The 27219-nt window shown below is 36.1% G+C and overlaps 1 protein-coding gene across 1 annotated transcript in view; it reads left to right on the top strand.

The window, feature by feature from the left end:
• The window catches only part of ADAM7 (ADAM metallopeptidase domain 7), a gene marked incomplete at its 3' end in the record, with an annotated part of 50804 nt that extends 24091 nt beyond the window's left edge, over positions 1-26713 (top strand). The window contains exons 9-22 of the mRNA XM_008056672.1: positions 1280-1449; positions 4760-4844; positions 6642-6772; positions 8342-8516; positions 10273-10362; positions 11341-11536; positions 11958-12060; positions 13110-13296; positions 18206-18286; positions 19799-19877; positions 20410-20515; positions 20872-20971; positions 25381-25446; positions 26657-26713. Coding sequence (XP_008054863.1) covers positions 1280-1449; positions 4760-4844; positions 6642-6772; positions 8342-8516; positions 10273-10362; positions 11341-11536; positions 11958-12060; positions 13110-13296; positions 18206-18286; positions 19799-19877; positions 20410-20515; positions 20872-20971; positions 25381-25446; positions 26657-26713 — 1626 coding nt within the window. The remainder of the gene's footprint in view (positions 1-1279; positions 1450-4759; positions 4845-6641; positions 6773-8341; positions 8517-10272; positions 10363-11340; positions 11537-11957; positions 12061-13109; positions 13297-18205; positions 18287-19798; positions 19878-20409; positions 20516-20871; positions 20972-25380; positions 25447-26656) is intronic.
• Between the last annotated feature and the right edge of the window lie 506 nt (positions 26714-27219).

Genomic DNA, 27219 nt, shown 5'->3' with positions numbered 1-27219 from the left:
GTTTCCAGATACGTATATCCAAAGCTACCCAAGCATTTAGCAGACAAAATATGGTTTTTATTTTATAGGATATATTCTCACTAGAAGAAAATGCATTCAGAGGGTGACAAATAATATTTTAATTTGCACTTGCATATAGTTTTATGAATATAAAGCCCACTCGTGAATAGAGAAGTTCCTCAAAATCCAGATTTTAAAATTCTTGCTCTGCAGGACCCAACTCCTAAGGTCTATTCCACATTAAGATCAAGACAAGAAGAATGAGAATCACAGACTCCAGTGTGGATTTGAGCTCATGGTTTGACTTGATGACTCACTCCATGAGAGTTTAAAAGGAACCTGGCTCTCATGTCTATGAAATTACCTTTTTTGGCTATTATATTGACACATGAAATTTGGTATATTATTCAACAGGTTAAGAGAAGTAGAAACTTAACACAAGGTTATTATTATAGGAATGATATGAGTATTAAACTTCTTAAGAACTAGTTGTATGGATGATTTTTCGATTTCTGTTCTAAATTCAGTATGCATAGTTTATCATTCATTCTTTCTTCCAGTCTATCTGGGCTGACTGTTATAGAATAAAAAGTCGATATAATACATAGTCCCTACTCTCAAAATTGTCATCATAGTTGCCTGAATTCTGTTTTCTCTTGTCCTGGCATAAAAGTTTTTCTCAACAAGGTATTTACAAAACAGGTGGGAATAGGGGTAAGAAGGCTTATGGGCTGCAATTGTTTCTGCCTGCCTTGAGCAATCCCCAATAAGGTTTCTCAGACACAAAAAGAGGTAATTCTACAAATCATACATGGAGATCAAGCGTGGAAGCCTAGCTAAATTTTTGAATAGCAATACTAACTATCTAACCCGCCACAGAATCAGCTCTTGGCCTAAATCATGAAGGTGAATAAAGAGTATTCACTCCACTGCCTGCCACTGTTAGTAAATTCACACTTTCAGGCCAGTTATAAGCTCAGAACTTCGATAAATTATTTCTTCTAGACATATTCCAAGACCAGTGCCTATAAGGTGTATGGTAGTTAAAAGGGTAGACCTTTTTTATTAAGTTTCAGGGAAATTCACCCAATACTCTGAGTAATACATCCTGCGTGCAATTTTAATACATCTCTTTGTAAAGTGAGGCCTGCACTATTTTTTTCTGTCTTTCACAAATTAAAATCATTGGGGTTTTTTGTAAATGTAAAGGAATACAGTAATGATGAAGGATTTTTCTAGCAACTTGAATTTGTGAAAAATTATTTTTTCCTTTGAACAGATTTATAAAACCTTGAACATCCAGGTGACATTGGTTGGCCTTGAAATATGGACAAATGGAGATAAAATAGAACAGCATTCAAATATAGAAACCACCTTATTGCGTTTTGCAGCTTGGCAAGAAATGATCCTTAAAATGAGGAAGAACTTTGATCATGCTATTTTACTCAGGTATGTGAATACTCTATGTTCCTGCACACCTTAGGTGTATTATTACAAAAGAAAACTGAACAAATGAACAACAACAAAAACTTTTAAAAACATTTGAATTTGGGGTAATACACAAGAACAAAATGTTCTTTCAAGCTATACAGAAAATTAACAAGACTATTTAATAATTTTTTTCTAATATTGATTAACACTAGAAAGGAAAAATCTGATTATCTTTTTCATATTCCTTGGTAAAGTTGAAAATGCCATTTACGTAAGCACTTTTAGAATTATTTTGCATTACTTGTCAGTATCCAGTCTAACTCCCCTCACCCTCCAATACATGCCACTCCAATATTCTACCCAGACTTGCCTTTCTGGGAAAGCACCCCACTCTCTCTCTTTTTGGACTCTCTGGGCATTTCCTCTCATTACAGTGTGCCTATCCAGTGACCCGCCCTTCAAGACTATCTTCTCTACTATATAAATGGACAGACAACTAATCTGATAAATTAAATCTGTCACAGCTTTAATATTCCTCAGCAAAAGTTTGAATTAGTCTAGACTACTCCATCATTGATTCTCTTAAAAGGGAGGCCTTTTTAAAAAAATCATTTTTATTATTCAAAATATCTATAGCACAGTATTTAACCCAGTGGAAGATGATAAACAATTATGGAACTGAACATAATGCAACCTTATATTTAGCATAGTCCTGTTATCCTAAGGAATGCTAAATTGTAGAAAAATTACTTTGGAGCAATGATATCTTTTCTGATCCCTCAAAGCTGCTATATTAGAGTGGTGCCCACTTTATTTACCTTATTGCCTGTAATATTAGTATTTCAGTATTTCTCCAACAGTCTGCAAACATGACATGCTAATATTCTTTCTATTGTTATCTAGACATTAACTTTTCATTTGGACTCAAACATAAAGTCTGTAGTCAGAGGTCAGTTCCAGTTCTTTGGCAGACTGATGAGAGTGAACCAGATATCCAAAGCAGCATCATTCCTGATTTTTCTTTCTGGGATGGCTCATAGCATATATCTCCAAGGGTATAGTTGTGCCTGGTTTGAGTTTACATATTCATGCACTAGAATGTCCCAAAATTATGATAGTAAAGTATCACCATAGACTTCATACTGGACAGGGATAATCACTTTGCCTCATCCTTGTACATTTTTTTTTAAGATATGGTGTACAATTCAGGGTTAGGTATACAAATGTTCATTACACAGGTACCCTTGTTAATGAGGTGTGCCCCTCTCTCACCAGCAGTTTCTCTCAACTGCCAATCCCTCCCTTCCTTCCCCTGGCAGTTTCCCACTACTGCCAATCACTTTCTAATAGTATTATGATAATTGTTCAAGGTCTGCTTATGAGTGAGAACATATGGAGCTCTGTTATTTGTTTCTGTGATAGATCGCTGAGTATGATGGACTCTAAATCCATCCAAGTTGCTGTGAAGTCCATATGTTTGTCCCTCTTTATGGCTGCATAATATTCCATTATGCATATGTACATGTATTTTAAATGCTTAGGAAATAAGACCAAAATGTTTAAATGAATGTAAGTAGACTACCTTTTACTTCCATAGAATGTCTCCTATTCTGACCAGTGGTTTTTCGTATCAATAAGATGTCTGCAAATAAGGAGATAGAGTGAAATGCTGCTAAATATTCAACTGGATATTATATTTAGGACTTATGTGTTGGGTTTCTTATGTTTCTTCCCTGCTATACTCATTTAGGTTTCAAAGTGGCAAGAAAGTATATGTGGCATTATCACGGTATTACTTTTGGTTTCAAATGACCATAAGAATCTTACTAGACTCTAGATTATACTCCCCCTGGTGCTTCACCGCCATATGTGGTAATCTCCCAGGATGTCCAGAGTTGAAAAAGAACCAGAATTCCATGTCCCTCCAAGATGCATAGCCAACACTGATGCTTAAGATGTAGAGACACAAAGATTTCAACAATAAAGACAGTCATAGAGCATATTTTCTCAATCAAAAACTTAAAAGACCGAAAGGGACCATCTAGTCTCACCATCCTTCCTGTCTTTGAGTCCTATCACATTCCAGGTGTGATCCTCCAGCCCCAATGGCTCTTCTTAAAGTGGCCCAACTCTGATTGCTCTTGAAATCAAACCAGATTTGGATCCTTATAATATACACATCTACCTGTGTCTTTTTAGGTAATCCAAGAGCAGTCATCTCTTTTAAATGTTTCACTGTAGCCGTCAAATAATCTGAGTTTCTATGGCTGATTAAATGTTTTTAAAAAATTGAACTATAGTTCATTGATCGAGGTGTTAAGTCCATTCATCATGTTACTTTTTTCCTTCAAAATAGTTTATGAATTTATTATTAATTTATTTATTGTAAGTGCTTTTATCCAGACCTGAGTGTAGGATAGACAAAACTCAAGCAAAATAGGATTCTGACATTTATTTTCTTTGAGTATATCTTTCTGCTATTTCTTTTATTTTTTTAATTTTTTTTATTTTTTATGAGTTGGAGCCTCACTCCATTGTCCAGGTTGGAGTGCAGTGGCGCACTCATGGCCACCCCAGTGTCAACCTGCTGGGCTCAGGAGATCCTTCCACCTCAGCCTTCCAAGCACTGGGAACTACAGGTCCACACTGGCATGCCCAGCTAATGTTTTTATGTACTGTAGAGAGGAGGTCTCGTTAAGTTGCCCAGGCTGATCTCGAACCCGCAGGCTCAGGCAGTTCACTCACCTCAGCCTCCCAAAGTGCTGGGATTACAGGCTGAGCCACCAAACCCAGCTTCTGCTATTTCAATTTAAATAGCATTCACTTTTTTAATGCCTTTAGTATATCACAGGTTAAAGATGAAATCAATATTAACTAAGGTCAGCCTGAATTCTAGAACTCCAAAAATAAGAGAGCACTTTCATGTGCAAAGGCACTGGCATTGTGGTGGTTCACTACAATTTGATGTTTATGTTAATTCAATGCCTCACTCTAAGTTAAGAGTATAATTTTTGGCTGGGCATGATGACCCATGCCTGTAATCTCAGTACTTTGGAAGACCGAGGTAGGAGGATTGCTTGAGCACAGGAGTTTGCGACCAGCCAGAGCAACAAAGCAACATCCTGTATCTACAAAAGAGAGATAAATTAGCTGGGCGAAGTGGTGTATTCCCATAGTTCCAGGTACTCGGGAGGCTGCAGCAGGAGGATCCTTTGAGCCCAGGAGCTCGAGGCTGTGATAAGCTGTCATTATGCCACTGCACTCCAGTCTGGGTGACAAAGCAAAATCCTGTCTTTTTAAAAAAAGTTTATTTGTATCTATTTTATAGTGGAAAGTGGCTGTATGCACATTCGCAAGGAATGTCTTATCCAGCGGGTATGTGCTTGCCCTACTATTCTTCCAGTGTCATTAAGGTAGGCTGTTTTATTTATGCTATATTACTTAATCAAAAAGTGTGAATTAAATTTCTGTAGTATTCTGTGTCCTGTTGAAAGACATCATATGTGTATTTTGTCATATATTCCCACCAAGATATGGGATGAAGTGTGCTACTATTAAATGAGAAAATAAATGTCTTATAAAAATTATAGATAAATAATTAAGGTAAATCAGAGTTGTTCAGAGTTTTAAAGGATATAATATACAGATCAACATGCCATGATTGGGAAAGTTCTTTTGCATGTGAAGTATACCTATTTATAAGGACGAGTAATGCACATAAAACTTGATGACTGATTTAGCAAGTGAGGATAATTGTTCTTATGCTGATAATAAAATGCATGACCAATTAATATCTCATATCAAGACAACCTTGCAATTCATTTGTAGAAAGCATAAGACCTATAAACTGTTGAATCTCCTTGTTTATTTAATTTTTTCCACATCTCTAAGCTTCTAGTAAACACTAAATAACCCTGCCTGAGAGATTTGTATTCCTTTTTGTCTCTGCCTGGATGTTGTGATGCTCAGTCCCATCTTGTTAAGACCTCAAATTTAAGAGTTAGTACTTATTTAAATGACTATGTAACTTATTTTATAGTTATTTTTATGCTTATAGCTTTGCATATGGTATTTCTGCAACAGAATTTTGGATAAGAGAGTCAATCTAATCTGATATAGGCTGTTATTACTTCAACTATGATATTATAACCTGTCTAGGACACATTTCAAGCTTCACATGAGTGAAATGAAATAACCAAATTAGGGGTATTTTATTAACTTCACAATAGAAGGATACTGCGCTCCTCTTTGAAAACTAATCTTTTTATTAATATAGAAATTAAAACATGAAATAGGACTATAGACTAAGTTAGCAACCAGGTCTGCTATGGATTTTATATAGGTTTTACTCATAACAGAAACTTCCTCTTCAAGGTTGTATAGTATTGCTGTGTAATGTGAAACTATACATTGAAAACAAGAACCTTGTTTAATTTTATTTTTATTCCTGATCTTCACTTACTTTTACTTTTATCCCTTTTGACTACCCAATTCTGAGAAGATAATAATATCTGTTATATTATATAGGATTTACTTATATAAGTACTTATATACTTATACATTTTCCAAGTACATTCAGGCTATTTTACAAAATACTACAAATTAGGTGACTAATAAATGATAGTAATGTATTTTTCACAATTCTGGAGGTTGAAAAGTCTGAGATCAAGGTCCATAGATTCAGTGTCTGATGAAGGCTCACGTTCTAATTCATGGTTGGAGCCTTATTGCTGTGTCCTCACATGGTAGATGGATTAAGGGATCTCATTCGAGCTTCTCTTATAAGCGCAGCTCATTCATGAGGGTTCTATCCCCATGATCTAATCACCTCCCAGAGGCATTGTCTTATAATATCATCGCCTTGGGGTTAGGGCTTCAACATATGAATTTTAGAGAGACACAACCCATAGTTAATAGTTAACAGTTTTAGCTATTTGTGAGAATGAGTTTATGTAAATCCAGCAATGACTTTTACTATGTCACAAAAAAAGATTTCAAAATGATAGAGCTAGAGATACTTTAAAAGTAATTTTCCCAACCTTTTTATAGAATTAAAGAAACTGAGATTCGAGGGAAAGAAATAACTAAGTTCATGATTTCTCAAATAGATATTAGTTAACTAGGTGATAGAAGCCAGGTCTTTTAACCACTAGTTTAAAGCATTGTGTACTACATTTTGGAAATTTCTAATGCACATTTTTTTGCTTCAGGATCTTTTACCTGACATAAATATAGTTGCAAATGGAATGGCACACCAGTTGGGGCATAACCTTGGGATGCAGCATGACAACTTCCCATGCACCTGCCCTTTGGGAAAATGCGTGATGGATAGTGGTGGAAGGTGAGGTTCAAACAATATAAAGAATTATTTACATATTTTGGGGGTAGTTTTTGAATCAAACTCTGTTACTATAAGATATATTGTTATGCTGTGAAATTTCCTGAAAGGTCTATTACAAAACTAGGCATGGTAAAAAAAAAAGTTTCCCTTTTGGGGTTAAGTCTTCTCATCTGGTAGTATCTCTCTATTGATATGGTGGGGGAAATTCTAAAATTCCACCTGGGCACATCCCAAAACTACAGTGTGGGTAATTAACACCAATCTCTACCAAGACACTCAGGGGAGGAATAGACTGTGCTTACCTTGTTTTGTCATCTTTGCCATAAGCTGTATTGTCCTTCTTCACATCTTTACCTAAATGTCATTTCCAGCAAAATCTTCCCTAGCCATCTGATCAACTTTTCAGTGACTTCTCATCACACCACATATCTTGACATTTTCACCCCTTTTCTTTGTTTTGTTTTATCCTTAGTACTTATCAATATCTAAGATATTTAATGTTTTGCATAATTAGCTTATTTATAAGTTTACTCCTTCACTAGAGTATAAACTCCATGAGGTCAGGGGATTTTGCCTGTTTTGGTCACTGTTAGATAACCATCGTTCTAGAACATGTCCAGGCACATGCTAGGTACTCCAAAGTTACAGAATAAATGAATGTCCAACATTCCTCCATATACTGTGACTTGCCTTGCAATTAGGCCCTAACTCTTGTCCATCTTCAATGCTGTCACAGAAGGTACACATAATGCATGTATTTAGTAAGAAACATGCCTGTTGATGATCAATGTTTCCACAGATTAATTAAAGGAAGTAAGGTAGCTAACACACCCAAATGCAGTGACTGGCACAGAGTAAGAACTCAGCAACTGATATGTAACTTTACGTTATTATCTATACAATAGTATGCATTATAATAGCATTATCTACATAACATTAATAGTATTTTCAGAGTCTCACATCCCGATCCCATCTAACCAAGACTCTAATAGTCCTTCTGTGTTTAATTATGATGTCAATAATAATGTCAAGGCTGTTAAAGCAAAAAGAAGACAACAAGGAGGTGAATTTCAGTTCAAGAACAAGTATATTGCATACCTAGGGATATGCATGATACTGTTAAGTAGTTTGTTTTTTAAAAAAAGAAAAGATTTATGTAGAACTACTCTGTGCCGGGTTCTGTGTTAACTGCTTTTTTTTTTAATTGGACATGATACAGTCCTCGCCTTGAGAAGTTTGTAATCTTGCAAGGAAGATAAACACATAAGTGGTAATTTCAGGACGACCAAATAAAAAAAGATACAGGAGCAGCAAACAGACAACCAGTCATAACCGTGGGCTTCAGGAAGGATTTGCTGGAGCATATATAGCCAGTGTATTTTCACTAAAATAGCCTGAGTTAGCTGTGTTTAGAAGATATTTCCAATGAAAAGGAACGTAGTTCCTGCTCTGCTCTAACAGTGAACATTTATATTTGGCTTTTCTAATTGCTTCATAAAACTTTCACAGCTGCTGTAACACTATGCATTGATATGATTAATCTTTATTTTTACCTTGTCTTATCGACAGCATTCCTGCACTCAAATTCAGCAAATGCAGTCAAACCCAATACAAGCAATACCTGGAGAACTATGAGCCAATGTGTATGTTCAATATTCCATTTCCTGACAAATTCAATGATTTCCAATATTGTGGAAACAAGAATTTGGATGAGGGAGAAGAGTGTGACTGTGGCCTTCTTCAGGTATTTGCAAATGATTCTGTCTTTAAATTGTAAAGTTCATGATCATCTACCATCTAGGCAGGGATGTGATCATTAAGCAAATCAGTCATGGTGTTCCTTGTAAAGCTTTTTAAAAAATGTCTGCTAGCCAGGCTCGGTGGCTCAGCCTGTAATCCTGCACCTTTTGGGAGGTTGAGATGAGTGGATTGCCTGAGCCTGCGGGTTTGTGACCCGCCTGGGCAGCAAGACCTCATCTCTACAATAAATCAAAAAAATCAGCCGGGTGTGGTAGCGCATGCCTGTAATTCCGGCTACTTGGAAGGCTGAGGAGGAAGGATCGCCGGAACCCAGCAGGTCGAGGCTGCGGTGGCCGGGAGCAGCTACCGCACTCCAGTCTGGGTGACAGAGTGAGACTCCAACTCAAAAAAAAAAAAAAGTCTGCTATTTTCTCTCCCTTTGGAAAAAAAAAAGTGGTTGGTGCAACCTCATTCTAATGGTTCTTCTTACCAAGTGATGAATCATGTATAATGATCTTGCTGGAGATCAGCAACATCACATTTGCTTGGCTTATGTGTTAATTGGCTCTTCTTGTGAGAAGGGCTCATGAGTGTCCTTAAGTCTGTAGGAATCTGCTCTACAAAATCTCTCTTAGTCAAATGAGTTTTACTCATAGCCTTATGAGGTGAGGCTATATCACAGTTGGACAGTTCCTGTTATTAGAAAACTCTTTCTTAATAGAGCAGAAACCTTCTAACCTTTCACATATTTATTGTCATCTTGGTCGTTGAAACATTTAGTAAAAGCCTTTAGGCAAATTTTAAAGTAATTCTTAATCTGCTTTTCCCCAACATAGAAGTGATTTCTTTCAAGATCTCATCATATAGGTATGTGTTCTAGAAAAGTTCTTCTCAAATTAGTAATTGCATATAAGCCACCAGGGAATGTTATTAGAACACAGAGTCCTAGTCCATTGGCATGGAGTGGGGCTGATTCTGCATTCCCACCAAGCTATAAAGTGATGCTGATGCCACTGGTTGGAGAACAGCATTTTTAGTACCTACGCTCTGGACACTGCACACTTCAAAGAGGTCTAATAGGACAGCAGTTAGAGTCTGCATAATCAGAGTGGGGATGGTGACCTGTCCTGTAGTTCTAAGTATATCTTCAAATAATTCAGATTAAATGTGAAGAGGTTCTTAATTTTGGAGACAGATCATCTTGTCTTGCGCATTCTTTGCAATGGTTCTACCATTTCATTCTAACACATTCTTACCTGACTAGACACAGACAGTTTCCTTTATGGTTTTAATTTTGTTTAAAGAGATAGAGCATAAGTGACCATCCTGATGCTATTATTTCACGATGCATTAAATAAAGACATTCCAGTTTGAAATACCTGAAACCTTCAGCAAAAAGTAAAATCAGATCTTCAGAAGTGGTATGATCTCATATCACACTTTAGCATAGGGAAGCAGCCAGACCCTTCAAGGGAATGGAGATCATCAGGCGAATGAATGGAAGATCAGAAACTTTGCGTTTTATAATCTACAGGTAAGGTTCCATTAGTTGTGGTGTACTAAAAAGCATGAGGGAAAGAAACACAGTTAAAGTCCCAGATACCAGTTCCAAACACTGATCTTCATCTCTACATCATGGCCAAGGATCACGCATTAGTACTTAACTCTGAAAGATTACATAGAAGCACAACTAATTAACTGTTCAAACAAGAGTCAAAGCACATATCAATTTCTAATCTTTTATTTTTGATTACTGCCAGGAGTGCACTAATCCATGCTGTGATGCACATAGATGTGTACTCAAGCCAGGATTTACTTGTGCAGAAGGAGAATGCTGTGAATCATGTCAGGTAAGGTCTTTGGCTGGGAGAGAGTATCTCTGCTTTCAGTTGAAACATATGTAGGATCCAAGAGCTGTCTCACTATTGGACAACCCTACACCACTGATTCCAGAATAGGAGTTGGCTTACAATTACCCAACGGTGAAGTTTCTGAGATGTCCCAGTGTCCGAGCATTGTGTGGTGCTATGGTCTGGGGAGCAGAAAGACTTGTAAGCAGGACTTGGTGTTTCAGGAGGGAAGTCACATGATCAGCTCTGTTCTTTCTCTTTTGTAAATCGTTGCCAATCTGTTTAACTTCAGCTGGAGTAGTTTATATTCCTACAGGAGTGAACTAAAAGGGCAAGGGATGATATTGGACTAGAAAGAGGTAGTGGCTGGTAGGTTGAAAAATAATGTAAGGGAAGACAACCGGAAATAGTTCTGTCCAAGGGCTTATTAACACTTTTCCCACACCTACTGAATTGTAAACTTACTAAAGAATAGAAATATGTCTTATGCATCTTCAAAACCAACCAGACCCAGCACGTTAAACGTATGTTGAATGGCTGAATGAGAGACTATCTTTATGCAGTTCCCTCTAGCAGTACGAGTCAAGGTATTCTCCTTCTGTTCATATGGATGATTTCGTGGGAATAAAAATGCCTCATTATAGACAGGAGAAATGGCATCTACTGGATTCCTTCAGATGAAGAAAATCCAACATAAATGAGAATACCTGATAATTTTTTCCATTTTATGTCCATTTCAGCTTTACCTAAGCCTGTTCTAATACAAAATCTTAAAAACACCATCTTTTGATTCCTAAAATTACATCAAAGCTGAGGCATTTATGAATGATAAAAATTCTCAGTGGGGTAAAGAAGGAAGTTATGATACATCCTTAAAGCCTTTTTAGTTAAATGAAATGGGTCAGCTTTCTGTCTACTAACTGAACCTTACCTACCTAAATGTATCCAAGATTCGGGCTCATTGTTTTTCTTCAACAGATAAAAAAAGCAGGGTCTATATGCAGACTAGCAACAGATGAATGTGATTTTCCTGAAGTGTGTACTGGCCATTCCGCGGCATGTCCTAAGGATCGATTTCAAGTCAATGGATTTCCTTGCAAGAATGCACAAGGCTACTGCTTCATGGGGAAATGTCCCACCCGGGATGATCAGTGCTCTGAATTTTTTGATGATGGTGAGAGACAATCACAGTGAATGATTGATAAAGATAATGGCCTTTATTTCTATGCTATTGCCCTATAGGAACTGAGTCAAGACTGGAATAATGCCATTTGTGGTATTATTCCAAGATATTACCTAGCATTTCTCTGGATATTACCTCTAGTATTAGTTGATCTTACCTCCAGTATTAACTGAATATCTTAATATATGAGTCATATACGTTTGTTACTTTTTTATATCACTGCTCCATCCTAAAATATATCCCTGAGGCAAAAGAATAGTATTAAAATGACTTATTTGTTCCATTCTGCTTCACCACCATATGATATGACATGATACTGAAAGTTTAATTGCATTTAAAAATAAGGTATTCTATGATTCATGATATTCATGCTTTCATTGTTCTACTGTTATCATACCATTTTGTACCCCAGAAGCAAAAGAAAGTCATGATATCTGCTACAAGATGAATAAAAAAGGAAATAAATTTGGATACTGTAAAAACAAGGAAAACAGATTCATTCCCTGTGAAGAAAAGTAAGTGCCTTGTGAAAAAAGAAGTAAGTGCACTCTTAAAGCCTTTTTCAAAATCAGAATGGCTCCTGCTCTGACACCTTTATACGTCTTCCGACTAGGGAGACTAGAAAGACAGGGGAGCAGAAAGAGAGAGAGAGAGAGAGAGAGAGTACATATCCCTGACAGTGTTAACTGGTATTTATTACCTTAAGGTCATGGAACATAGAAGGAAGAGATGGGGAAAACTTAAGATTCTTGGGAAAGAAAGAGGGGGAAAGAATGTCACTAAAAAAGGGAACAGCAGATACAGGAGAAGGATCATAAGTAGAAAAAGTGAAAAAAAGAATGAAGAAAAGAAGTGAAGTCATTAAAAAGAAAGAAAAGTAAAAGTTGAAACTGGAAGAGTAGAAGAATTTGGAAGTTATATCTGTTTTAAAAAACATGAGTGGAACAAGACTTTCAGGCTTGTTACCAGCATCCTGCAAGGCATTTTACATGCCACAAAACAGGATTTGGATGAAAACAACACACACACACACACACACACACACACACACACACACACACACACAAATCTATGGCCAAGTTCAACTTTGCTCCTAAATATGCTACATGAGAATAGACAATCACTTCACTTCCCTGACTTTCATTTGTTGCCTAATCTGTAAAATGGAAATTATAATCATACCAACCTCATTGGTTTGTTGTCAGGATCAACTGTTATGCTACATGCAAGAAAAAAATAAGAAGGAACCCTTGGTGTCCTCACTGATTAAAGTTATGTTAATTCAAATTACTAATGAGAACTATTCTGTGAACTTTAGCCAATATTGACTTGTGAAGTTCACAAAGAAATAAAAAAGAAGTAGAATCATTTTACAACTTTACCTGCTCATCTTGGTTGCCAGAATCAGCACTTTGTCCAGTGGTTCTCTCTTTCTATCCTGACCTCTTTAATTTGCCAAGAAACCTGAGTTTAGAAAAGTGACCAGGCCACTTCACTGCTAGCTTAGTCTCTAAAGTTCTATTTCTAGTCCCAAGTTGGTGAATATCCTCTTCCTTTCCTTCAGAAATATCAGATGCGGAAAGATATACTGCACTGGGGGACAGCAGTCATCTTTCCTTGGAGAAGGCAAAACCTACCATCTTAAGGATTCAGAGCAGAACATCACCGTCCAATGCAAAACCATTTTTTTAAACCACAATTCTCAAGATGTTGGCCTGGTTGCTACTGGAACAAAATGTGGAGATGGAATGGTAATATGAAAGTCCTTTGTTTTATTAAAACTTCTTGGTTCAGCCATTTAAAAACAGCATTGGACACTAAAATTGGTTCCAAAGGGGTTTATATATGAAAAAGAAAGAAAGAGGACAACTTCTTAATGAGAAGCAGTGCAGCAATAACTCTGTAATGAATATTCATTTTGTCTAATTTTAGTTATAGCAAATGATATGTCATTGTTCTAAATGCACTTAATTAGTTTCTCGCAGTAGACATCTAATGAAATTATGATGTTTTTGCTAATTAATGTGACTATAAAGTAGTCATATAGTCTTTGCTGTATTCATTCACCCACATTTACTAGCCATGTACTGTGGCTCCAGTCACTGTACACTAAAGTTAGGTGTGCTTGAGAATTTTATAAACAGATCATCACAATTCAACAAAAGTGCTTTCATAGTGGGGTGACCAATATATCTCGGGAGTCCAAAGGAAAAAAGTAGCTAATTTTGCTCATAGAAGATGGAGTGACAGCTTAAATGAGTAACATTTCAGCTTTGACTTGGTACACAACATTTTTTTTTTTTGAGTTGGAGTCTCACTCTGCCACTGCAGCCTCGACCTGCTGGGCTCCGGCGATCCTTCCGCCTTAGCTTTCCAAGTAGCTGGAACTACAAGCGTGCGCTACCACGTCTGGCTAATTTTTGATTTATTGTAGAGATGAGATCTCACCAAGTTGCCCAGGCGGGTCTCGAACCCACGGGCTCAGGCAATCCACTCACCTCAATCTCCCAAAGCGCGGGATTACAGGCTGAGCCACCGAGGCTGGCGATGCACAACATTTCAACACAGAGAAAGTAGGAAAAGACTTTTTAGAAAGAAGTACCTTATCAATATGCCAAGGTACAAAGTGTATGACATATTCAGGTAAACAACAACTTCAGTGTGACTTGAGCTTTGGGTGAAGTGGTTTCAGATGAAGTTGAACAGATAGAATGAGATCAAATTGAAAAGGGTTTATTATGCCAAGATGAAAATGTCAGAATATATGCTCTAAACAATAGCTAACTATGAAGAATATACAGAAAGCATATGCTATTTTACCAAAAAAGTAACTATTTGAAATTTAATAGTTCTCTGTGGTGTGTTTTCCTCTCTCTTCATACTGGCACCTACACATATTGCAGTGGCATTTGTAATAGAGAAATACATTGGGGAAAATATAATAATGTAAAAAAGGAAATAGAACTTAATATGTAATACAGAATTACATTGCAATTCATATATTTAACTATACTACTTTCCGTTAAAACGATTAAATGAACATCAACATGGGAAGAAATCCATGTTTGTGAAAACTGAGACTGAGCGCGGTGGTGCATGTCTTGTAGTCCCAGCACGTTGGGAGGCCGAGGCGAGAGGACTGTCTGAGTCCAGAGGCTCGAGACCACAGCCTCAGCAACTTGGTGAGACCTTGTCTCCACAATAAATCAAAAAAAATTAGCCAGGCATGGTGATGTGAGCCTGTAGTTCCAGCTACTTGGAAGGCAGAGGCGGCAGGATGGCCTAAGCCCAGCAGGTCGAGGTTGCGGTAGCTGGGAGCATGGCACTGCACTCCAACCTGGGCGACAGAGTGAGACTCCAACTCAATAAAAAGAAAAAAAGAAGACTGAGGTATGTGCGCTAACCACAAGTTAGAAAATTCCAGGACATCCAGCAAGATAAAGTGTATTAGACCTCAGGCTGAAGAAAATACCAAACAATTTGCTATTCACTACAGTTAAGAAAAATCAGCCTGAGATATAAAGGGCTTCCTTCATTAAGAGTGGCAGAGACTAGAAAAAGGGACTGATAGGAAAACACGTGTTAATATCTCTTTATCTCATAAGCATGCTGTGACCATGTACCTCCATAAAGAGGGTCTGTTTCTTCAAGAGAAGACATAGGAAACAACCACACCCATCATGGTGGTATCAGCACTTCAGCCATATCTGTACTCATTCTGTTGTTCCTTTCTACTTCTTAATATTCAAAGATTTCCTCCTTCTCCAAAAAAAGTTAAAATTTTGGTTACAATTTTAAATATATTAAATCTATATAAAATAATATAATTTGAGATGAAGCAATGCATTCAAAGTACAATATATTATGATTGTTGTTTTATATGTAATTTGGGCAGCAAACCATAGAATGGATACTACAAAAAAAATCAGTATATTAGAAACTAAATACTTTTTTTTTTAGTTGGAGTCTCATTCTTTGTCACCCAGGCTAGAGTGCAGTGGCATGCTCACAGCCACCGTAGCCTCAACCTGCTGGGTTCAGACGATCCTTCTACCTCAGCCTTCCAAGTAGCTGGAACTATAGATGCATGCCACCACATCTGGCTAGTTTTTGTGATTTATTGTAGAGACACGATCTCACCAAGTTGCCCGGGCTGGTCTCCAATCCCTGGGCTCAGGAAATCCTCTTACCTCGGCCTCCCTAAGTGCTAGGATTACCGGCTGATTACTCTTTTGAACACAGAATAAGAGAAAGGAATTTTAAAAATAGAAGAATATAAATAAAAACAGGAAATATAGTTCTAAGAAATTTCATAAAGGTTTAATAGGAATTTTAGATAAAACAGAACAGATTGAAAATATAATTAAGGAAATAGTAATTAAAATGTTTCTGATCTGAAGAATGCATAAAATAAAATTTTACTTAGTACTAGGAAACATTTATAGAGAGAGCTGAGCATTTTTACTTACCCTCATGACTTGAATGTCAATAACAGAATATGCGCTATAAACACAAAGTACAGGTCATTGTTTGTCTACATAAAAAATATCAGGTAGCTGGGCTCGATGGCTCAGCCTGTAATCCCACGCCTTTGGGAGGCTGAGGTGAGTGGATTGCCTAAGCCCGCGGGTTCGAGACCCGCCTGGGCAGCGAGACCTCATCTCTACAATAAATTAAAAAATCAGCCGGGCCTGGTAGCACAGGCCTGTAATTCCAGCTACTTGGAAGGCTGAGGCAGAAGGATCGCCGGAGCCCCAGCAGGTCGAGGCTGAGGTGGCCGGGAGCGGCCACCGCACTCCAGTCTGGGCGACAGAGTGAAACTCCAACTCAAAAAAAAAAAAAAATATCAGATTACCATTATATTTCTCTGCAACAAGTATCCAGAAGGTAGTGGTGTAACACCTACAGGGTTTGGGGGAACACTATACCTAAACTATACAAACAGCCAAGTTATTATATAGATAGTAAGGCAATAGAATGACATTCTCAACCACATCATGACTAATAAAATATATAGCAGCATATAGTTTGCATTTATTTTCTGAAAAGAAAAATAATCAAGAAAGTATTCTAGTCAGCTGGGAATTATATTTAAATTAAGAAGTCAGAATTAGGAGATAGGATATTAAAGAAATGACTGCAAGCAATGAAATCTATAAGGCTTTTGAGTAAATTCTAGGTATTTATCATAACATATTTATTAAAAGAATGTTAAAAATCTCTTGAACAATAAATAATAATTTTCACCATTTAGAATATCAATTTATTCAATCAAAAAAATTGAACTGAGAAGAAAAGAAGTAAAAGCATGGCAAATGTCTTATCTTACAGAAGGAAGAGTTAATGCTGAATTTTTCTTGAAAATTATACTATTGTTTAGCTTCAAATATATTAATGTAAAGTCAATATTTAGAAAATGGTATATAGCTTTTAAATTTTAAAAATTGCAGGAGCTGGAGACCGTCATAATTAGTGATCTGTCGCAGAAACAAAGAACCGAATACCGAATGTTCTCACTCCTGAGTGGAACCTGGACATTAATCACATTAGCACAAGGGAGGGATCAGCCGTCAATGGACACTGCCAGGGCAGGGAAGGAGGGGGGCAGCCCGTAGCATCATAAAGAGTACCTGGTCCTAAACCAGGGAAAATGAGGGCCAGTTGGAGGTCCAAGCTTCACCTGCACACAGCTCGTTTGTGTAGCTAATCCTGACTTACACCCCACATATCTATAAAATAATTTTGTTTTAATTGTCGGGCATGGTGGTGTGAGCCTATAGTCCCAGCTAATAGGGAGGCTGAAGTGGAAGGATCTCCTGACACAGGAGGTTAAGGCTGCAGTGGCCATGATTGTGCCACTGCACTCCAGCCTGAGTGACAGAGCAAGACCCTGCCAAAAATAAAAAAATTTCAGAGTTAATGCGATAAATTTAGTTAAAAGTAAGTTAAAATGTCTAATATCAGAAATCATATAATAAAATGAAAGGAGCAAAATTAGACATCATTTTTACAATAAATATGAATAGATTAAGATTTCTCTATACAAAATTTAAATATAATTTTTGAATTAGTGGCAATAAATAAGTGTTTAGTTATAAGTAAAAGTAAAAACAGCTAAATATTAACTGAATGTGCACAGGTAAACCAAACAAAAATCAAATTCAACAATATTTTGGTAATAAAATTCATTCAAAAAAAGGAAAATTTAAAACAAAAGGATTAAGCATAAATAAAAATATTGATATGAATAAAATACCATGCCAGCAACGGTGATATAGAAAACATAGATTGTTACACTAAATCAAAACTAAAACTTCATAGAAACAGAAGAACCTGTTATAATTGGAATTATAGAATCTTTGATACATTAGCATTCGAAGATTTATAAGGGCATAAACATGTTAGTAACGAATGAGTTTGAAATAACAATGTTTGCATGTACAGGACCTTTGTCAAATATTTATAAAGGATTTCATCATCCACAGAAGACACTATATGTAGAATTTCACAATAGAAAAGAGTTGCATCACTTTTAATTAAATCCTGCAAATGGAAATATCACATGCGAATGCCATGCTAAGTTGTACACTTCACATGCTACATGAATCATGGTTTCACATTGTAAGTCATTCTAACTGACGTTGGCTACTTCATTTTTAGGTGTGCAGCAATGGTGAATGTCTAAACATGGAAAACGTCTACAACTCAACCAATTGCCCCTCTCAGTGCAGTGAAAATGATGTAAGATTTAACTGCTTTCTTTTGTTATTATTATTTTAGGTTTAAAAAAGGGACATTGGGCAGGTTTGTTACATGGGTATATAGCATGATAGTGAGGTGTGAACTTCTACTGAGTTCATCATCCAAATAGTGAACATGGAACCCAACAGACAGAGTTTTGATCTTTGTCTCCACATCCTCCCCACTTTAGAAGTCTCCAGTGTCTGTCATCCCCTTCTTTATGTCCCTGTGCACCCAGTGTTAAGCTCCCGCTTGTAAGAGACAACATGGGGTGTTCAGTTTTCTGTTTCTGGGTTAATTCACTTAATCAATGGCCTCTAGCTGCATTCATGTTGCTGCTAAGGACTTAACCTTTTAAGGGATGTGTAGTATTCCATAGTGTATGTGTGCCACTTTTTCTTAACCCATTCCACTGTTGATAGGCATATAGATTGGTCCCATGTATTTGCTATTGCAAATAGTGCTGCAAAAAAAATGGAAGAGGTGGTGTTTTTTGAAATTAATGTCTTTTCAGTCATATATTTACATAGTACTTTATTCCTGAGCCTGTGTGTGTGTGTGTATGTTATATGTGTGTATATGTGTTTGCTGATTTTTAAATAAAATATATATTTGGGATCCATTTTTTCATCTCATCAATAAGATTGATCCAAGGAGCCAAATCAATTATCATTACACACAGAAAATACCAGTATCACAAGTAAAAAATTCATTATTGAACTGGTAATCTAGAAATTCAGTGATTTATGTACATATAAAGTTTAAACCTGAAGTTTTAAGTTGGATCTATTGCAGCATGACTTATAGTTAAATTACACCAGTGTCAACCTTAGCTTAAAGCTTTTGAGAAAAAAAAAACCCCAAAACATTGTATTTTTTTCCCATTTAATTGACACTGTTTAAAACCAGCAGTTACTAAGAATTTATGGGTAACATCTTTCCTAAGCTGGGTTCATCAGTATAACTTACATATATAAACTTTCAAAATCTTCATGACAATCTTAAGAGGTAAGTACTATTCCTAGGCCCATTTTCACAGATGGAGAATCAGGCATATGGATGTGTTCTAGGAAAAGGCAAGATTTAAACCCAGAAAGACAACCAAACACTGTGCCACTATTTTTCTCCCATGTCATGATTATCTCACCATTTCTAAGCTTAGAGTCTGATCTTTGGCTATGATATGTCCGACCCTAACAGAGTCTGTTCATTTAAAGATACGAATGCTTTCTGGAAAGATAAATCATGCTGTCTTGTTCATCTGCCTTTGAATGTGTCAGTATCATTTTCTTGATCAAAGGCCTTCTTCAAACGTGGCTGCTTCTTGTATTTTGTTTGCTTGTATTTGTGCGATATTGATTTTGGTAGGCAGTCTAATTAATCAATCAATTTAAAAGTTTGTGTGTGTGCATGTGTGTATGTGTTTAATGTAGAACCAGCACTAAGTTAAGTGAGGTGCAGAATACAATTTATGTCAGTAATTTGATGAAATGTGGTTGACTGCTCTTCCAGGTGGATAATCATAAACTCCACTGCCAGTGTGAGGAAGACCAGGCCCCTGCAATCTGGAAAGAAGCCTTAAATGTCACTAGTGAGCATCCTGTTAGAATATAATCTTACATATAATAAAAGTCTACCCACTGAGAAAGTTCTTTTTTCTTGTTTTCCAAATCTGCTGCATGTTTGCTGTGCGTTGATATGGATTTGTAAGATCTTTTAATTATTATTTTGCATGTTTAGATACCCAGATTGAATTTACTACAATTGTCTTTTAAGTTAATGTAGTCTCTTCTAGCTAAATTTGGATTAAGTCCTCTAAGACGCCTGAACAAGATGAGAACTTTTTTTTATAGTCAACTATTAACTGACAACCATGACTTCTCCTGCTGATTGTGGTTCCCTTAAATATAATAGAATCATGGGTGGAATGTCAATTGCTAACACAAATGATAATTTGTATCATGTTTTTGCTTTTTACTTTATATAAACATAGTTGAGAGGGAAGTAGAATTAAAGTCCTTTCGAAAGGAAGAAGCAGGATGGTAACAGTCCCAGTATGTGTTAATATTCCTCTATTCTACAGTTGATGCCCTAGCTGAGTTCTTTTTTTTTTATTGTTGCAGATGTTGTCTTCTTGGTTGTTATACTTGTCCTGATTGCTATTGGTATTGGAGTTGCAACATTGTTAATTCGCTACCAAAAATGTATTAAGTTGAAGCAAGTTCAGAGGTATGTCTGCATTTTCTATGTTTTGAAGGGGATCATTACTAAGAATATCTAAACTTTCTGGCCACAGAAGATACTCAGTGGGGAAAAGTATAAGCTTCATACTGACCGTAGGTAAGAATAGTAGTAAGTCTTGTTCATATTCAAATGCTTATCCTAGTGGTTTCCAAACTTTGTATACATTGAAATCACAGAGGGATCTTAAAAAAAAAAAAACTAATGTGGGTTCAAGACATTGTGGCTTAATTGTTATAGGGTACAATTTGAGCATCCATATTTTAAAATGATTGTAGATGACTTAATTTTAGCCATAAATTCATCCCATAGTTTGTGTCATTGTTCAATTTCCTTCTTGGCAGTTCACCTAGAGAAACACTGGGAGTAGAGAATAAAGGATACTTTGGTGATGAACAGCAGACAAGGACTGAGCCAATCTTGCCAGATATTCATCCTCTACATGTAAGAAACTTGTGTTTGCAATAGTTGATTTTTTTTAAAAAGTAGCTGTAGGTGCGTTTAAAGCGGAAGTAGCCCTGATTGAGGAAGGAGACACAGAGGAGCAATTTCACATGGTTCCACAAGTGACCCTTTGCTCCATAAGTGAAGCTTTGAATTCACAAGTGAGGAAGGGAAAGTAGGGTTTAACCAAACCTGGAACAACAACTAAATCACTATTTCAGAGCAGAATATATTGGCTCAATAAAACATTAATTTTGGCATTATTGAAACAGTTTATAAGCATAAACTATAGTCTTGGCCATAGAGCAAGTCTTAACTTTTGGAGTTTACAAAATATTTTCTCAGAATAAAATTGGGTTACAAATTAGTAACAGAAAGATATCAGAAAAATTCTCAATTGGAAATTAGATAACAAATTCTATATAACTCACATTTAAAGAAAAAAATCAAAAGAGAAACTGGGAAGTATTTTAAACAAAGTGAAAGTAAACACAGCATATCAAAATATATGGGAGGCAGTAAAATGAGTAATTAGAAGAAAATTTAGCACTAAATGCTATGTTGAAAAGAAGGAAGGTGTCAGATCAATGACCTCAAGAAATAAGGAATAAGTAAAGCAAGTAAAACCTGTAATATGCAGAGTACAAAATATATATATATCTAATTGGTCACTAATGAAATAGAAACCAACAAACAAACAAAAACAGAAAAAAATCAAAAGCTATTATTTGAGAAGATTAATAAATGTCATGAGCTTCCAACCAGACTGATCAACCAGTACAGCTTATCAACATCAATAGTCAGAAAGGTGACATCACTAAAGGTCCTATAAGTACTAAAGGTCTTATAAGTTTTAAAAAGACAACTAGAAAATATTATGAAAAATATTATTTCAATATACTTGACAGTGAAAATGAAAGTTTTTAGAAAGTTAAAAATTACTAAAGCTTTGCTCAGAAAGAAGAGCTTTGCTCACATAGATAACCTGAATAGTTCTTTATCTAATAAATTAAATTTGTAGTGAAAACTTTTACACAAAGAAAACATTGGCCCCACATGGCTCTAATGGTGAATTCTACTAAAAGATTTATAAAGAAATAACACCAATTCTACATAAACTTATCCAGAAAATTGAAAAGAACATTCCATTTTCTCCTTAACCTCACCAACATCCATTGTTTTTTGACTTGTTAATGTAGTCATTCTGACCATTGTGTGATGATATCTCATGTGGCTTTGATATGTATTTCTCTGATGATCAGTGATGTTGGATATTTTTTCTTATATTTTTTTGGCCACTTTTCAATGGAGGTTTTTTTTTTCTTGTCAGCTTGTTTAAGTTCCTTATTGATTTTGGATAGTAGCCCTTTGTCTGATGTGTAGTTAGCAAACATTTTTTACCATTTTGTAGGTTGTGTATTTTACTCTTTAGTTTAATTAGGTCTCACTTGTCGATTTTTGGTTTTGCTACATTTGCTTTTAAGAACTTGGTCATAAATTTGTTGCATAGACTAATGTCCAGAAGAATGTTTCTGAAGTTTTATTTTAGGATTTTTATAGTTTGAGGTCTTACACTTAAGTCTCTAATTCATATTGAGTTAATTTTTAAATATGGTAAGGGGTAGGGTTTCAGATTCATTCTTCTGCATATAATTAGCTAGTTTTTCCAGTACTATTTATTGAATAGTGTGTCTTTTCCTCAATGTTTATTTCAGTCAACTTTGTCAAAGATCAGTTGGTTGTAGATTAGTGGCTTTATTTTGGGGTTCTTTATTCTGTTCCATTGATCCATGTGTCTATTTTTGTGCTAGTACCATGCTGTTTTAATTACTGCAACCTTGTAGTAATGTTTGAAATCCAGTAATGTGATACCTCTGGTTTTGTTCTTTTTGCTTACATTTACTTTGGCTATTAGGGTTCTTTGTTATTTCCATATGAATTTAAAGAATTTTTTTCTAATTTCATGAAAAATGATGCTGGTCATTTGATAAGAATTGCATTGAATCTGTAGATTTCTTTGAGTAGTATGAACATTTTAGCAATATTGATTTCTCCAATCCATGAGCACGGAATAGTTTTGTTTTTGTTTTTGTTTTTTTTACCATCTTTGATTTCTTTCAAAAGTGTTTTGTAGTTCTTGTTGCAGAGATTTTTCACCTCCTTGCTTAAATTTATTCCCAGATATTTTAATTATTTCTGTGTGGCTTTTGTAAGTGACGTCCCTGGCTTGGTTCTCAGCTTAAATGTTGTTGGCACATGGAGAAAATACTACTGATTTTTAAATGTTAGTTTTGTAGCCTGATGCTTATGAAGTCGTTTATCAGGTCTAGGAATCTTCTGATCAAATCTTTAGAATTTTCTTGATATAGAATCAGACCATCTGAGAAGAGAGGTAATTTTACTTCCTTTTTTCCTGTTTGGATGTATTTTATGTCTTTCTCTTGCCTGATTGCTCTGGTCCGTTACTATGTTAAATAGGAGTAATGAGAGTGGACATCCTTGTCTTATTCCATATTTGGAGGAAACATTTTCAACTCTTGGTTGTTCAGTATGATGTTGACTGTGAATTTGCCATAGATAACTCTTATTATTTTGAGGTATGTTTCTTTGATGCTTAGATGGCTGAGGGTTACCATGGAGGGATGTGAAAGAACATTATTGGTAAGATTATACCTATGAAACAATGAAAATACAATGACCACTTAGGTACCTAACCCTGAATTGTACACCACATTAAAAAAAAAAGTCAATGAAAATGCCCACAAGAACCTAAGTCTTGAAGGAAGGAGAAAAAGCCTCAAGTTTTAAGCTAAGAGTTAACTGACTGTTGCTAGATGCAAGTGCCAAGAAAAATATAGTGATACCAGTTTTTAAAAATTAAGATATTTTTTGGTTGTTGGTGGTGTCTGGTTATACAGTCCCAGTAGTTTTGAAAGCTTTGCTCCAATTCTATGCATCTCATAAGGTCTGTGGTTTTTACTGCATTATATTGCAGAACATCTCCCATCCTACTCTTAGGAACACATACATGACATTTTAGTGGAAATGCTTCTTCTGAACTTCACTGGAGTTTTAAGAGATGAACAGTGAACAATTGTCAGGTTGTATGATGGGTTGTTATTATTTTTATGTATCTGTTCTCTTTATTGTGCTAATGGAGATCCCAAGATAATCAAAATAAAACTTAATTATCCACTCTAATGAACATAAAATATAGTGTGATGGGGTTGTTTTTTAAGTTTATGCTGAGATTTTTCTGGAATGAAAGCATATGAAACTAATATAAATCTCATATATTTGCTTTGAAGTTTAAATAAGAACGTAAGTAAACGTTCTTAGTACAATGATTAGCACTGGCACTTAATTTGTGTTAATTATCTGCTGTGCCTCATGTGTTGTGGCGATTACTTTCCTAACTACATTTTCCTTAATTAATATGCAAAAAAGGCACACTGCCAGAGAAGGGGATCAGATGAAGGTGGCCTGAGTGTGTCATCAATGATAAAAAATTAGTCAACCAGATAGTCTAATAGGGCCTGGGACACATTTGTTACATTTCTAGATTGTAAGCTTCTTTTAAGGTCTTTGGCTCTTTGGTTCAATGAGGGGCACTGAGAAAAGGGGGTTGATAAATATTGCTTGAGTATATATATATAAATTCAATTACTGCTGATGGCATATACACCATGATATATTATAGACACAGACTGGATAGAAGAGTTTAGAGCCTCAAATCTCACATTTAGGGATGTTGTATTATTCGGCACAAAATCCTATAAACAATAATGATTTAGCTGATGCTTGTTTGACAGTTACCCATCAAAGGCCAGTCCTCAGCAAAACTGGGGTTTGAAGAAGGTCTGTCTTTGGTATCCTTTCCCAGTTGCTTGCTATTTCCCCCTCTGGCACCCAGTGTCTCTCTCAGGTTCTGCTTCCACTTCCATGCTTTCTAGTTGTATTAATGTCTACTGGGGAGTTAATAGAAAGCATTTTAAAGAGGGTACCCTCAGTTACCCATATCTATATTTTAATTGGAAGTTCCAGAGGTTCTCAAAGACCTTCAAGGTCCAAAGAGGAGCATAGCTGTTGTGGCATTTTAGGCACTCAGACAGAGAGCTATTAAGATTTGTTGGCTAACAGACGCACCTTCTGCTACTCATATCCAATGTATTAATATAAAGAATACCCACTCCTCTCATGCATGTTTGCTTTATAGACAAGTCCCTAAATAGGCCTACCTGTTGTAAGATAACAGTATAGGGAAGAATACTGTACCTGTGTCTTTTAGTAATTGTACATTTACTAGGAATACATTCCAGGGATGGCTGAAACATTTATTTTGAGGGTGTGAAAAATACTAGTACTTGCTTGAATACTAATTGCAGTGTAATAATATCCCTTTTCACTAGCAGAGAACTGCAGAGTCCTTGGAGAGCCCGCCAACCAGTTTTTCAAGTCCCCATTACATCACACTGGTATGTTCCCCAGCCCCTTTTCTTGGTTGTGGTATCTGTGTCCATTTCAAAACTAATTTTGATGCCACTTAACCATTTGTTGGCTCCTTAAAAACGCCCAATAATGTAACACAGCTCTCTAATTTGAGGTAGAACTACGACACTCTGGCATAGAGACTTACTAGGGTGGGGAGTAGGGCGAGGAGGGTGAGGTAGCCATGCAAGCCCTGGGGCAGATCCTTTAACATACTGACCTCTTTTCATTATGATACATATGTTTTCTTACACATTAATTTTGATTTTTAACTAATACTGTATATAGCATCTTAATCACTATGTTTATTTTCGCCCCTTAAATTCTGTTCCTCAGATCGATGACTCAACTGCCTCACTCTAGGTTCTGAGGTGTAAGACACAGTGATGGTTTTCAGTGAGGCCTTGATCAACCAGAGGGCTCCCCACTAGAACCCTCAGTTAACCACAGTGGTGTAATCCCACATCAATATTTATGAGATAGAAACAAATTAGTCAAGTTAGCACAGACGTGCATTAGAAACTGAATCAATAATTTTAAAAAAAGAACCCTTACAAGTCTCTAGAAATCACCCAAATGGCTAGAATCTCTATTTTTGCATCACCAAAGTCACTCAGTAGGACACTTGCTACTCAGAACTGGGCAATGAAAGCACTGAGATTCTCAACTCCATATTTTTAAAAGCAGCGATTCCCATGAAGCTTTATTTATGAATGGCTAAAAAGATGCTAGAGTAGTTTTCAGTCTCTGTTTCTACAAAGTCCTAGGGTCACACTAAAGGAACTTAGAATGTGCCAGATGGTAGTGGTAGAGCGGTATGAAGAAATCTCTCCACACCCCACTGAACCAGTGCAATTTTTTATAAAAATTAGTCTTACTGGAATTCCAATAGAGATGTTATCTGAATGAAAGCATTGATCCTTTAAAAATATTTGAAAATTTATTACCTATTATGCTCTAGGAAAAGTTCACACGTCTTACAAGGAAAAAGTCTGATAAAATTTCACATAGCAATTTACAGACAGATTTTTTTTGTAGAGTAAGAAGTGGTCTATACATGTGTGTATTCTCGTATGTGTGTGTGCATATTCGTGTGTGTGTGTGTGTGTGTGTGTGTGTGTGTGTGTGTGTGTTTGTATATGCATAGATATAATATCTGGCACAGTTCCTGATAAAAACATAATTTATTTACCTTAGAAACCAGCAAGCAAAGATCCAAGAGGAATCGCAGATCATGGTCAAAGTGCCAAAATGGTAAGTACTTTGATAGTACCCCTTTTTTATTTTTTAAATGCTGGCATACTTCTGTGCTCTTTACCTATGTATTGATTGACTAGAGACATCCTCTCTACTTGTCAAAAGAATAGGAGGGTTAAAATTGTCTTCACTGGTATGCTAAAATTTCTAACAAATAATTTTGCCAAGCGTGTTTTATTCTAAAGTCTTAAACCTAACCAAAGGAGCAAACTAGAACTCAGTAGTGCCAGAGACATGGTATATTTTAGAAATAACAAAACCAACAGTATTCTGTCAGACTTTTGTGGCCAGATTATACATACCACAGATTGTCAAGTACCGTTAAAGGATTCAATAGTGCCAGTAATCACAGAAAAGGAACCATTTTCTTCACGATTGCTTTTCCAAAGTTTTCAGTTACCAAGTCAATAAATGTGAAGGATGATTTCACATTTGAATGATTATGACTATAGTGGAAAATTTATCACCAAATTGTGACTTATGGCCAAGGGAGACAAAATGAA

This window comes from Carlito syrichta, unplaced genomic scaffold (genome assembly GCF_000164805.1).
Source record: "Carlito syrichta isolate Samal-C Ts95f unplaced genomic scaffold, Tarsius_syrichta-2.0.1 Scaffold302439, whole genome shotgun sequence".
Classification (NCBI taxonomy): Eukaryota; Metazoa; Chordata; class Mammalia; order Primates; family Tarsiidae; genus Carlito; species Carlito syrichta.
The sequence above is the reverse complement of the archived record's forward strand: the minus strand, read 5'-3'. Positions and strand labels throughout refer to the sequence as shown.